Source organism: Balaenoptera musculus, chromosome 20, assembly GCF_009873245.2.
Source record: "Balaenoptera musculus isolate JJ_BM4_2016_0621 chromosome 20, mBalMus1.pri.v3, whole genome shotgun sequence".
NCBI lineage: Eukaryota > Metazoa > Chordata > Mammalia > Artiodactyla > Balaenopteridae > Balaenoptera > Balaenoptera musculus.
In genome coordinates, this window is record NC_045804.1 from 16,040,978 (window position 1) to 16,054,512 (window position 13,535).

General features: G+C 42.1%; 1 protein-coding gene across 4 annotated transcripts; it reads right to left on the reverse strand.

Moving 5' to 3' along the window:
* Positions 1–207: 207 nt before the first annotated feature.
* METTL2A (methyltransferase like 2A) lies at positions 208–10,679 on the reverse strand. 4 transcript variants are annotated; one of them, XM_036838071.1, is made up of 9 exons: positions 10,533–10,679; positions 10,235–10,326; positions 8,140–8,498; positions 6,994–7,043; positions 6,598–6,658; positions 4,992–5,131; positions 3,406–3,512; positions 1,914–1,979; positions 208–1,058 (listed from the first exon to the last, which is right to left on the reverse strand). In XM_036838071.1, the coding sequence occupies exons 1-9, from the start codon at positions 10,640–10,642 to the stop codon at positions 904–906; spliced, it is 1,140 nt and encodes a 379-aa protein (XP_036693966.1). In that variant the 5' UTR covers positions 10,643–10,679; the 3' UTR covers positions 208–903. The 4 variants fall into 4 exon arrangements, 3 of the variants coding, with proteins under 3 accessions (XP_036693966.1, XP_036693967.1, XP_036693968.1); XM_036838072.1 differs by having other exon boundaries at positions 222–1,058; positions 10,225–10,326; positions 10,533–10,658; XR_005017964.1 differs by lacking the exon at positions 1,914–1,979 and adding an exon at positions 1,980–2,134 and having other exon boundaries at positions 925–1,058; positions 10,533–10,652.
* Between the last annotated feature and the right edge of the window lie 2,856 nt (positions 10,680–13,535).

A 13,535-nucleotide genomic window follows, 5' to 3' on the forward strand; every position in this document is an offset into this window, starting at 1 on the left:
AGTTTGCATTAAAAACCCAAAATGTAGGAATGAAGAATTGAAAATTCTTAATTCGGTAAAATGAAGAACACATCATATAGTTTGTGGACCATCAACGGGGGCGATCACATTAAAAAAGTAACAGGGATGAAAGGATCACATTCAGAAGTGAAATGGCTAAAATGTCTCTCAGTCAAACATTTAAGGGCACACACAGAAAGACAATTTCCTAAAAGTGAAGATCCTTTTAATTTTTTTACATGCAGGTTACTTAGATGGGGAAACAGTACTTAAAATTCCATGGAACTAACGTCAAGCGGAGACCATGACCAAATACTTAACAAGGACACCATATTTTGATGCTCTATTTTTGAGTCAGGAAAATATCCAAAGACAGGTGATTCTTCCTAATTGGCATCCCTGATGACCACTGAATGAGACCTTTAGTCATCTTTGTATCAGTTTCTTAGTCCAGGCATTTGAATCCTCAACTAATTTAATGCAACTTAGTCATTCACTTCACCATATATAATACTTACACATGGAAATAAATTCTTTGATTCCCATGAATAACATTTCAACTATTAAGTTACAAAATGGCAAGAAAGATTCTTTGAGATCTCCAAGTAAGAAAAAATCTTGAGAAAAGTATATATCACAGGGCTTCACAACTATGAAGCAAAAATGGTTAGAATCTTTTTTTGTTGTTGTTGTTTTTAAAACATCTTTATTGGAGTATAATTGCTTTACAATGGTGTGTTAGTTTCTGCTTTATAAAAAACGGTTAGAATCTTGATATAAAATAATTCTTCCTAGGTTCAAATCTGTTGGAACCCTTGCATGGTTTAATATCTACAAGACACCATTTGTGGACGTTCTTTTTAAAAAGCCCCAATGACCTCGCCTGTCAGGAGCAGGTGCCTCTCAGCTGGTGCTGGACAGAAGAGGCTTACGATATTTGCACTGAATCCACACTCGGTACATTGTCAGTTGTTTCCCTCGATTCACTTGCAACCGGCGATCCACCAGGTTCTGAACCTTTTCCAGTCCAGCAGTAGTGAAAAGTGTGTCCAGTTCATCTAGTTTGGAAAGAGATGTTTACATATTTTCCCCTGAAGAAAAAGCACTGTGCCTACCACTTCCCATGTTAAATGGCACTCTGTGAGATTGCTGTCCTTATTTATAGATTTTAAGTGGCTTGAGCAGTATTGTTTAGTTACACATGCAGTAGCGGCTTGGTAGCAGCAAGTCCACATTTAGGTAGGGGAAGGCAAACCATGTGTGAAGGGCAGCCTGGAATCCACAGGGAGAACCCCTCTAAGAGTTAGCTGATGGGAAAGAATTTTCTAGGGTTCTATGTACACCTTACAATTATATGCAAAAACTGATATATATGGCATGTCAAAGCCATTTTTTTTTTTTAGGAGAGAGGTTCCATCACTAACTAAAGGCTCAAAAAAGTATGTGACCTGACAAACGGCCCAGGAATGAAGCATTCATAAGGCACTGGAGGAGGAAGAAACCGGCAGCAGGACAAGCAGCAGAGGAGAGCAGTTCTGAGTTACACCTGGAATCCAGGGGGCCATGAGTTCACTGTAACTCAGGTGCACCTAAGGTACCACCCAGCTTAGAGGCTGAAACGGCTAGAGTGGAGTCCTGCAAAATGGGCAGGTTCCTGTTTTGGACAAAGTGACAGAGAGGAAGAGCAGCCAGCAGAAGAGCAAAGGAGGGACAGAAGGCCCCGACAAGCTGAGCCTACTTGGAGAACAGTGAGTGGTTCAAGGTGGCTGAAGGTAGGCTGAGAGGTGGGGAAGGGCAGAGACGAGGCTGCAAAAGATAGAAGGGGCCAGATGACTTCACTTCTGAAAGCACACGGAGGAACATGTAATCTGGCCCTGTGGGGGCTGTCAGCATAAAGACGAGTGCTTTCATACCTTGTGTGAAGAAGTACACTCTGGTGCCATCGCCTCTCACATAGAAATTTTCAGACAGACACTGACCTGCAGAGTGATGTGGTAAAGACCAGAGAAACTTTAAAGCACTTCTTTCAATTTCATTGCCAATCAAATGTGCATCAAGATATCAATTTCTTGGGCCAAGAACGGATCCTTTTCTTGGTTACACTGGTACTTTGCAGGAATCTGCAATTTCTCTCCTACAAAGGAATGGTGCTTTGGAGAAGAGCAGCCCAAGTGGAATAATCAAACTTCAGTGTTAGCTAACACATGCAATTCTCAGCCCCCTGTTCTACAGTTCTGTTTCATGATGAAAATAGCTTGTTTTCCCCTCCCTCCCCGATTAAATAATAGCGCATACACTTTGTTTAAAAACAGAAACAACTTTCTAAACGGCCTTCTGCCCCTCTAAAAACATGTTTAAAAAAACCTCAAGGAATATAGCTAAGTTTAAGGAAATTTGAGACAGCCACTATTCCTGTTTTAGTGACTGTCTTTTTGCATGTCTCTCCACGTATCCACATGCACATTCATAAATATGATCCCATATATACTGTTTTTAGCAAGGACACACACTTCCCCTCCTGCTGCTAAGCCCCCTGACCTTGTCAATTTAACAACCTGACATGTAATCAATCCTTCTATACCTTTTGAATGTCAAAATAATCTTATTTTTCCCCAGTTACTGTTATACACGGGATTAAGTTTAAAATACCCATGTGCACACCGCTTTTCTCACTTGGTAATATAGCATGGAAACCCCCCAAGACCAGTGGTATGGGGTGTACCTCATGTGATATGCACAACATTCCCCTATCCAGAGGCAGTCACTTTGTTTCCAAGATTTTGCTTATTATACACATATTATGTGCTGGTTCTTGAATAAATCCCAAAAGGACTGTTGGATTGGATAGATAACACTAGAATGTTTAAAGAAAACCCGTAACCATTCCTATTTCTACCAATAATGGAACAGTGTATCTCTTTCTCTGAATCAGCCAGCAATAGGTATCTCATTGTTATTTTTATCTTCTTGAAGTTTTGGTTTCGGCCATTTGGATCTGCTCTTTAGTAAATCAACTCTAAAACATTTCTTGTCTGTTTTTTGGTGGGTCACTGATCTTTTCCCTTATCAATTTGCCAACAGCCCTGCTTGAAGAGCACTGACATTGTCTTTATCTGTTCCTTTAACTCAAAATATTTGTCCTCAATCTGTCATTTGTCTTTTAACTTTTTAATGGCATCTTTTGCCATACCACAATTAAAACTATTTATGTAATCAAATGCCTTTTTCTAAAAAAGACCTCCCTAATACCTAGATTACACAAGTCTTCAAAAACATACCACCCTTATCATGTATTAATGGCTTTATGTATGGAACTATATAATTCGAGAGTCTCTATTTTATTCCACTGATTTGTATGACTATTCTTATGGCAAAGCCATTGTTGTGATTATAGTGGGAAAATACCTTTTTTAAACCGAAGCTGAGCCATGTCATAGCGGCCATAATCTCGCAGAAGCATCATCCCTCCAGGCTTCAGAAGCCTGCTTAGCCTGTTGATAGCCTTTTGCATCCTGTGGGACAGCAGGGAATGAAGATCAGATCTCTTTAAGAATAGGGTTCCTCTCCCCTGTAGCATATCCCGAAAAGTCCTGAAATCTCCTCTGCTCTTGTTTCAGTTATAACCTGAGCACACGCCCAAACCTCTCATGTGCCTTCTGCTGCCTGCTCACAACTGTGCCTTCGATCCACTGCCTTCAGTATGAAGAGGTCTGACGAGGCCTGCTTCTTCAGCAGAGGTCCACCGCGGGGGAAGTTACGTGCTCTCTGCCTGATTCACTTCCCACTCCTCATGGGGAAGCCAACCCTACACCAGGTCCCCACGGATCTCTGAGAGGACCCCTGACCAGCCGGTGTGGAGACTGCTAGTTGGCCCGCCGGCCTGCCCCACTAGGGCCCAAGCTCTTTGAGTGCAGGCTGCATCTTTCCATCTGTTAAATGAAGACTGAACCTCAAGAACTTACAATTTACATGGTGATACAGGCTGTATGCAAATGAGAACTCTGGGCAGAGTGCTTTACACTTCTGACTGCACTTTCCATATACAGAGTCTCAGTGCAGGTTTCAGCTTTAACCACTGCAAAAGTATAAATGCTTCAAACTTGCGAAAACCATTTGAAAGTCTATTTAAATATTGAATAATGAATTTTTAATTTTAATGTTTTGTTTCAGTCCATATCAGTTTTTAAAAGTGTACACCATGTAAGTTTTTGCAATTAATGTTTAAAACCATGCCAAGCTGTTTGGGCCGTCCTCCACCTGCCTTTATTTCTCACTCACAATATCCCTGTCAGGTCAGATGACACAATGCTACCCTAGAGGAAATGTGGGCTAGAGAGAGTCAGTCACCCCCCACCCCCCACAACTGCCCCGAATGCTACTGCCTCCTTGAGACAGTATTTCATCTTTGTCGGGACAACTGGTCTGCCTGTCTAGGAGACTTTAATGGTATCTTTTAGGGTAAACCAACTGACTTTCCTTTTATCTAATCGTGATTTTACGGAATTCTCCTGTACTATAGTTTTCCGAAGAACTTAAACAGAGAAAACCTGAGTTAAACTTCACTGTAAATTTTGTGCTGTTAATAAGCTTTTTTTATTGAAAGCATTTAAAAGGCCAATAATGGGATGTTCTCTAATAGCTGTGGCATCCACAGTTCTAAGACATCATGCTACGTGATCGTCAATAGGAAATTTCCACACACCCACTAAGACAGCCCCTTCACTCTCTGGGGATGTTAAACCATAATCATAAGAAGAACCGACCACCGCAGTCAACAAGCAGAGGTTTAGATGCTAAACCAGAAGTTGGACTCCAAGACAAATTTAGAAAAATATTTGAGAAGCTCCTATTGCTCCTAGGATGGAGGAGCTTCTTCCTGCCTATCAGAACATTCATAAAATCCTTCTTATTTAGGTTCCAACTCTGATATCCAGGTCCCTGACCAAAGCTTTGTTTTTGCTATGCTACTGGCTAAGGGATCTAAAACTTACTTGTCTGGAATGATTGCTGAGAGAACAAATATGAGGATGATGACATCAAGACTATCCCCGGGCACTGGGTAACTCTTATCTTCATCACACAGGTCGTGAACAAAGGCAAAACACCGAGAAGGATCATATGCTGAATTTGTCTGCAGACAGATGGAAGAGAGGACACAGGCTAGAAACTGTTCACATAGCCTCAAGAAAAGCTATCTTGCTTTAAACGTAATCACCGCCTCTTCCCACTGAGGAGATAGTTCTTGCCATTACGGCAAACATTCTTACTCTTAGGGTAAGAATCAGGAACAACTCTAGGACCCTGTGGAATCTAATTGGTATGTTTAAAATGGAACGTTCCCAACTCCTCTAATTTTAGTTTTTATTCTGATGCGGAGTCAGATCTGAGGACTGGAAAATGACCAGGAAGGTAAGTGACCAAAAGGGCAAAGAGAAACCTCATAAGGAGGAAAACAAAATGTACTGAAAAAGCATGATTTAAACTCCTACTACAGCATATTACACAGATCATAGAATTCTCCAGGAAAATCTCTCTCTCTAGATGTGGAAGATTTAACCTACAATTTATTATCATTAAATTAACTAAGGATAAGCCTCAACATTCGTCTGGTATAGGTTTGCAAGAATAGTTCCAGAATTGGGAATTCCCTGGCGGTCCAGTTAGGGAATGCTTTCACTGTTAGGGGCCTGGGTTCGATCCCTGGTCAGGGAACTTAGATCCTGCAAGCCAAGCAGTGAAGCAAAAAAAAAAAAAAAAAAATCTGGAATTATTACCAATTCCTGAGCTCCTACGCTAGGAGCATCATACATTATTGTAATACGCATATTTTTAGGGTAACTTCCCTATCGACATCTCTCTTCTCCAAAAATGTGATTTTGTTCCTCATTAGCCACAGCTAATTGAAACAGGGCAAGCAGACTGTCAGCTGGGTTGAGTCAATCAGACATTCTGGGGACTTTGGAATCAAGACACTGTCACTCAGGGGAGGTTCTGGGAACACCTAAAGAGGGGAGACTTGTAAGGGACTGGGAGGGGCAAGTACGTTGAGGCCAAGGCCACATGCAAAACCAGGAAAAACCTATTAGAGAAAGCTGGTCTGCAAAGAAAAAACAAAACAAAAGGCAAATGGGCAATGAGAGATAAGACACTGTGAACTTGAGGGAGGTGTTGTGATAGGAGGGGGTGGCAACATCTCACCAGCCAGCCAGTTTGCCTTTGGTACCTGACACCTTTTCAGAGCTGAGTTTTAGTCCTGGCTACACTTTACGCCCTTGAGTTCTATGACATTCCCTTTAGCTGAGTTTGTCTAGAAGTTTCTGTAACTTGTAACTCAAAGAATCCTGAATGAAATAATCATATCATTTTAATCCTTAAAACATGAGTTTGGGTAGGTCAAGTGACCCGCCCCAAGTTTCACAGCAGGCAAGCAACAGATTCTGTATTCACATTTGGCCCTTTCCTCTACTCCATGCTGTTTCAGTACATCTTTTACTTTCAGACCACAGTACAATAAGAAAATAGCTAGAGACCTTGATTTTTAGCAGACCCTTTCCCCCTTAAGTCAGTGAAAATTAGTGATAGGAGCACTGCACTTACCTGGACCAGCTCTACAGCTGTGGAAGAAAAATCACAACAGTAAACAAAGAGTCTTGGGTCACTGAAATGGGCAGAAAAAACAGCACAACAATTAGATTACAAACTGTACTATGTCTATTCTCTTTCCTATGTAGTTGAGTTAAAATATGAAGGCACCATATATTAACAACGTAACAGGTTTAATACCCACTAATTTCCCTGATAACAAAGGTAACTTATAAATAAAATTAAGTCAAAACAATCCGTAAATGGATAATGTAGACATCTAATCTCCTATAACCCACAGTTCCCAACAACCACTATTACCACTTGGATGCAGTAAGACTTCTAAGAAACAACAACCCCTCACTTTTCTCTTCTTTGCTGTCGTGTAGTTAAACTTTACAACAAACTTACTTGTTAGTCTGTAAAATTGGAAAGACTGTGTTTCCCACACCACAACCAACCTGTAGACAGAAATGAACTATTAATCACAGAACTTTCCAAAGAATTAATTCCCTAAAGCTAGATAAATAATCAACAATGGATAATCCTGTGTAATTGTATTAGGGAAGGTGTAGTGACCAGAGCTAAATAGTACCCATGACATTCCCTGCCCTTGACCTCAGGAACCCTTAAAGAGGTAGCCATAAAAGATGAGAGCATGGGCTTTCATTAGCGGGAGGGAGATGGTCTGGAAAAAAGGGCATGGGCTGCTTTTACTTTCTGAGTTTTGGCAAATAGTCCTGTAAACAAAACATTTTCTTACTGAGCTCCACTATACCATTATTGGAAAAATGTTTCTAGCAGACTGGGTTGAAAAATTCATGAAAGGAGGACCACGGCAACACCATCCTAAATTCAGTGCTGGGTGTGGTAATAATAAAAACAGCACCATTTACTAAGGGCTTACTGTGTGCCAGACACTATTCTCAGTCATTTTACATACCTTATCTCAATTAACCCCCGTAACAACTATGAGGCAGAGAGAGGCAGAAGTCCCATTCTGCTGGGTAAGGGACGAGCACAAAGTCATGCCAGAGGACTCAGTCCCAAAACTAGTCAGCTTCCGGTGGAGTGTGTAGTCACTTCTGTGAATATTCGTTACAGTGCCCACCCTAGACACCTTTTCAGGTCTAGCCTAGCCTCTGCCACACATCCAAACTGAGAAGACAAGAATTCTCCCACAATTGAGAGTAGGCACCACCCCAATTAACCTCTCCATCTCACAACTATCTTAGAAGTAACAAAAGTTGTCTTCTGACCTGGGACTCTTTACTAGATGGCAGGTACAGCAGGATGCTACAACTTTTGGATGCAATATAATGCTCCCAGATAGCAGGTGATCTGTCTTTGTTTGCCATGACCACCAGGTATCTGGTCTGCATCTAGGGCATTTCATTAGTTCAAAAATGGAGGTGTTTCCAGGCCAACATATGGGTCCAGTCTAGTCAAGTTCATCAGTCAGAAGTTACTTTGGTGGTCAGCCTCTCTACTGCCACCCTATGTGCATAAAAAGACAGCCTCACTAACGCCACTACCAGGACAATAAAGGGAGGTTACCTCCAGTATTCGGTAGGTGGCTGAGGATCCAGGAAACTCATCAGCACAGATTCCCAGGTGACGGAGTTTCTGAGTTACATTCTCTTCCACAGGAGGTGGCTGTGTTTTATGTCCAAGGCTGACTGAAGAACAACTGTGCTGTTCTTCTATTATTAAACCAGATCCATCCTCACTGCTTCTACATGCAGGTACTTCACTCGCCTTGTTCTCTGAGAGCAAATCCTTCAAGTCATTTTGGTTTTGGCTAGGCGCCAGCTCTGGGAATTCAGTAAAAAGCCAATGTCTATCCTTGAAAAACCCATTTTCGTGGATTTTGTAGAAGTCATTCCAATATTTGTTGGCATTGATCTCATAATCAACTGTAAATATTTAAGAAAGAATTTTAAGAACCATCTCTCAATATTTTATCTGTATATAGTGTAAATCACCATCCTGCTTCACCAAAATTTGTACTAAAAGTTATACTCAAGTAGAGCCACAGTCTCAGAGCTGGTGGTCATTTAGTCCTACCACCTATCACACTTGAATTTGCTGTGTATCTTGTCCTTCCAGGAAATTCAACTTCTGCCAGAGAACTTACTACCTATCAAATCTCCCCCCACATCCTTGGATGGCTCTTAACTACTAGAAAATCCTAATATTAAGCAAAAAAATCTGTCTAATCATTTCTGATCAAAAGGTCCTACTATTTCTCAGGGCCAAAGAGAACAACTCTTTTGTATTTGAGGGCAGTTATTTCCCCTTCTAAATCCTCTTTTACAAGCTAAATGTCCCAGGTTCTTCAGTTATTCCCCATGTGAAATCAATGGTTATGATACAGGTAGCTCTTTACATTATGTTCCTCTGTCAGTGATTCTTTAGTGTGGAGCCCAGAAATGAATTCTCTACTACTAATAGATACTAAAAATGGAAATAGAAAATGCTGACAAGAGGGGAAAATGTCTTCAGATGAGAAGAGATTTGATGATAGAGTACAGGAGAGACTAAGATATGGACTATTTAAAAGAAAGCTGCTGTTTAAGGTGACTGAAGCAGTCCCAGATTTCAGTTTTTCCTTTTTATTAATTTATTTTTTTGCGATAACATTGGTTTATAACTAGATTTCAGTTTTCTGCTCTTTGCCAATACAGGGCCTTGACTAGTGTAGTAGGAGAATAAAAACCCGAGAAACTGGATTTCAATTCCACCACTACTAACTGCTTACCTCTGGGCAAGGCACTTAATGTCCTGAGGTCCAAGATTCTTTAACTGTAAAAAGAGGATATTGGACTACATGATTCTCAAAATCCCTTTAAACCTTAACTTGCTTTGATCTAGTCTTTGTCAAATTATGTAGGGTGAATATTTTGCAACCGGAATCTTCTAATTGTTGTTCAGAACTCTTTCAGTGGGTACTACTCTCCCATTCCTAGTGCTACCTTCAATTGTCACTTAGGACACAGGCCCAACCAGTCCTAGTTTTAGTATCTAGGGATATGTTGCAGTGAAATCATCCACCTCTGCAGAAGGGGCCTCCTTTTCTTTGGCCAGACTTATTTCCACTCTGCTTCATCCATCTTTCCTTGGCAGAAGCCCTAAATCCTCATAGCCATCACACAAAGAAAAAGCACATAATTCACTGCTCATTAGCCATCCCCCCAACAATATTTAGAATCTGACCACTTGAATCTAGCTTTAATGGCAACATTTCCTCAAGCGAAGTGTAATGATGTAGAAAGTATCGATACACCCTCTAAGACAATCATGTGACCACACGGTTGCCACATCCCAGCCATATTAACAGGGATCTAGTCAACATAACTAAAGACTTAAATCACTAGAAAATACTATCAAGATGGTTATCCTCTTCCAAACAAAAAACCAAAACCAAAACCAAAACCAAAACCAAAACCAAAACACGCTCTACGCCCTACCAAGATTTTAACGCGCAGCCCTTTCCCATCCTTGCCCATCCCCTCCCACTCCCGTTCTAACCCCGAGTTCTGTATCAGTCCACTAACAAAGACCCGGCGGCCTCGGTTCTCTGGCCTTTCCGGGAGAGCACGTCCAGCAGTACGCTGGCTGTCTATACCACTGTGGGCCCACCTGGGCGCACCTTGCTTCTCCTGGCACACCCGCTGGGTACTGTTCTCCTGGACTTTCCTCTCCGCCGCCGCGGCCTGCTCTTCCGACCACTCCACACTGTCCCTGAGAAAATCAAACGGGCAGCTTAGGGGCCTCAGGTTCCCGCTGAGGGTAGGTGAGTCGCTGGCCCCGGAGCGCCTCTCCCGTTGGAGGAGAGCGCCTCGAGCAGGGCAGCGGGACTCTGGCCGGCGGTCAAGGGTTTCTCGGAACGCTCCGCGGCGCCGGGACAGAGGGCGAACCGCAGGCCGGGCGAGGGGCAGGGTGGTTACCAGGCATTGTGGTGGAAGACGCGCGCCGGGTCGCTCAGAAACCGGTTCCCGAACTGCTGCCTCTTCCCGCAGACCGCAGCATCTGCACCTTCAGAATAGGAGGCGTCCATGACACCGGAGCCGGAAATCCCTACCTTTCCCTAACGCGAGAACTTCCTGCGAGGTCACGCCCCCTTCCGGAAGGCGAGAGGTCTGGGCGGGAAAAGACGGAGGCGGGGCGAGGCGAGGCGGGGCGGGGCGGGGCGGGAAAAGACGGAGGCGGGGCGGGAAAAGACGGAGGCGGGGCGGGAAAAGACGGGGGCGGGGCGGGGCGGCCAGGCGGCGCTCGGGGTCTGTCGGGTGGCGCGGGGCTCCTTGGGGAAGGAGAGCTGGCGGGGTGTCGCCCCAGAGTCGTTTGTCCCTGAAGAGGCCGGCGAAAAAGTGGGAGACGTTCTACTTGAGCCTCTTTTCAATGCTGGGATCCTCTAACAGGGTCCCTAGTTTCCCTTAAGTTGTAAGGTTGGAAAAATCTAGAATCACTTTAAGAATTAAGGGTACCTAGTTCCACTGTAGAGCTAATGACCAAGATAATTGAGGAAGGTAGCAAGCAGGGTGACGAAATAGGGCAGTTTTCCAGCTTCTATAGTCAGATTATCATAGTGTGAAAAAGGAAAAAAAAATGTGTATACATGTATATTAAAAAAGTATATATATAATAGTGTGGGACTATATATATATTTTTCTGGGGGAGGATATGAAGTGAATTCTGAGAACACGAGGTTTATTCGTCAAATGAAATCGAATATCCAAGGACAAGTTTAAAAATATTTTATAACTACCTTTTTGGATTATCCGTATGAGAGCTTATTTGCACAATCAGAATTGTAATACATAAATTGTAATACATACATATATGTAGTTATATTAATGCATTTTCAGCCTTACATTTCTATTTTGATAATTACTACAAACTGATTCTTAAAAGAAGAAAGTGTGCTGTCAACATAAGGTAAGGTTAATTGAGAAGACTTCCAGGAGAAGAGTGATGACTACCATTTGTAAGAAGAGAAGGGAAGAGTTAGTTATTTAAGTAATGTAGTACTAGGTTTAGCATACTGGTAACCAGTGATAGTTTAACTCCACTGCTTAGTCTTTCCATAGGCAAAACCAAGGGGAGCAATGAAAGATTCTATACCTTTCCCACCAAAGAAATGGGAACAAGCTCTAAACGCTCTGTAATCACAAAGAAAAATACAGGAGTGAATCAAAAAGATAAGATAGTAAAGAACTTGTACTACTTTATTTGAAGACAAAATACTTTTGCCATTCTCAAGGTCTTCTGAAACATTTTGAACAAAAGCTCCTTTCCAAAAAACAAGTACAAGGATTTTTATCTTTTCTCAAGGCCTGCTGTTTGCAGATAAGGTGGTTGGTTTATATTTATTTTTGGCATCTTGTTCCCTCATCTACAGGCTTTTTTTCTCCCCACACCAAAAGCTGTTTGTGGTCCCAGTCAGCAGTCCCACTGCATATCTTCCTGCAGATAGCTCACTCTCTGTCTTCACTTGAAGTTACTTGCTATATTAGTTCCAATAATTAGAGCCATTTAAAGTGTCAAGCAACTTGGGCCTTTTAATAAAATGTGATAGAGTATCCTAAACTTTTTTTTTTCTTAATTTTTATTTATTTATTTATTTATTTATGGCTGTGTTGGGTCTTCGCTTCTGTGCGAGGGCTTTCTCTAGTTGCGGCGAGCAGGGGCCTTTCTTCATCGCGGTGCGCGGGCCTCTCACTATCGCGGCCTCTCTTGTTGCGGAGCACAGGCTCCAGACGCGCAGGCTCAGTAATTGTGGCTCATGGGCCCAGCTGCTCTGCGGCATGTGGGATCTTCCCAGACCAGGGCTCGAACCCGTGTCCCCTTGCATTGGCAGGCAGATTCTCAACCACTGCGCCACCAGAGAAGCCCCTAAACTTTTATACAATTATCTTTGGTTGACCTGTACAACTCATTTTTCTCCATCTTTTTTTTTTTTTTTTAATATTTATTTATTTAGTCACACCGGGTCTTAGTTGTGGCATGCAAGCTCTTAGTTTCGGCATGCATGTGGTACCTAGTTCCCTGACCAGGGATCGAACCGGGACCCCTGCATTGGGAGCATGGAGTCTTATTCACTGCGCCACCCGGGAAGTCCCTTTTCTCCATCTTTTGAAGCACCTAAAATAATATTTCGGAAGGAATTTGGAAGACATGTCTGTGAGTCCTCCGTGGTATCAACTGGACTGTAGTGTCAGCAAGCACTACCCTTTCAGAGGAGCTAAGGGTCCCTCTGCTGGTGAGTGTTGAGAACTCTTCCAGCTCAGTGGGTGGCATGGGTTCAAAGCATGGAAAGGTTAAGAGCTCTCAGTCTGGATTATTGCTTTGAGTGTTAACCCTAGACAGGGGTAGTTAATTGTTTCAGGCTTTCTTTCAATTCCAGTCAGTGGAAGTTCTGGGCTGTGTAAGCATGTGCTCTGGAACTGAAGGACTGGTGAAGGTATCCTAGTGTCCTAATTTGCTCTCCTTAACAGTTTCATAGAACCTGGACAGCCTTCGTAGCAGCCCTAGATATTGAATAAGCTGGTTTAACAACGTTAATTTTAAAGCAGCTTTTGTGGTTTTTTCCTTATTGCAAAATACATATATGTTTATTGTAGAACATTTAGAAGATATAGATAAGACAAAAAAAAATATCCCATCCCACCTTTAATTTAATCCATTAGACACTTTGGTTTATATCCTTCCAGTGTTTTTTTCTAATTTATTTATAGAAATAATTTTTAAGTTAAACAATTTCAGAACAAACTGCTTTGTGCCCTTCTTTACTTACAGTTTCATTGAAGTATAATTTACATACAATTAAATTCATCCATTTAAAATGGACAGTTTGATGAGTTTTCATAAAAATCTGTATTTGTGCAACCACCATCATAGTTAAGTTTTAGAACAACCCCATAACGTTCTCTCATGCCTTTTAGCAGTTGTAG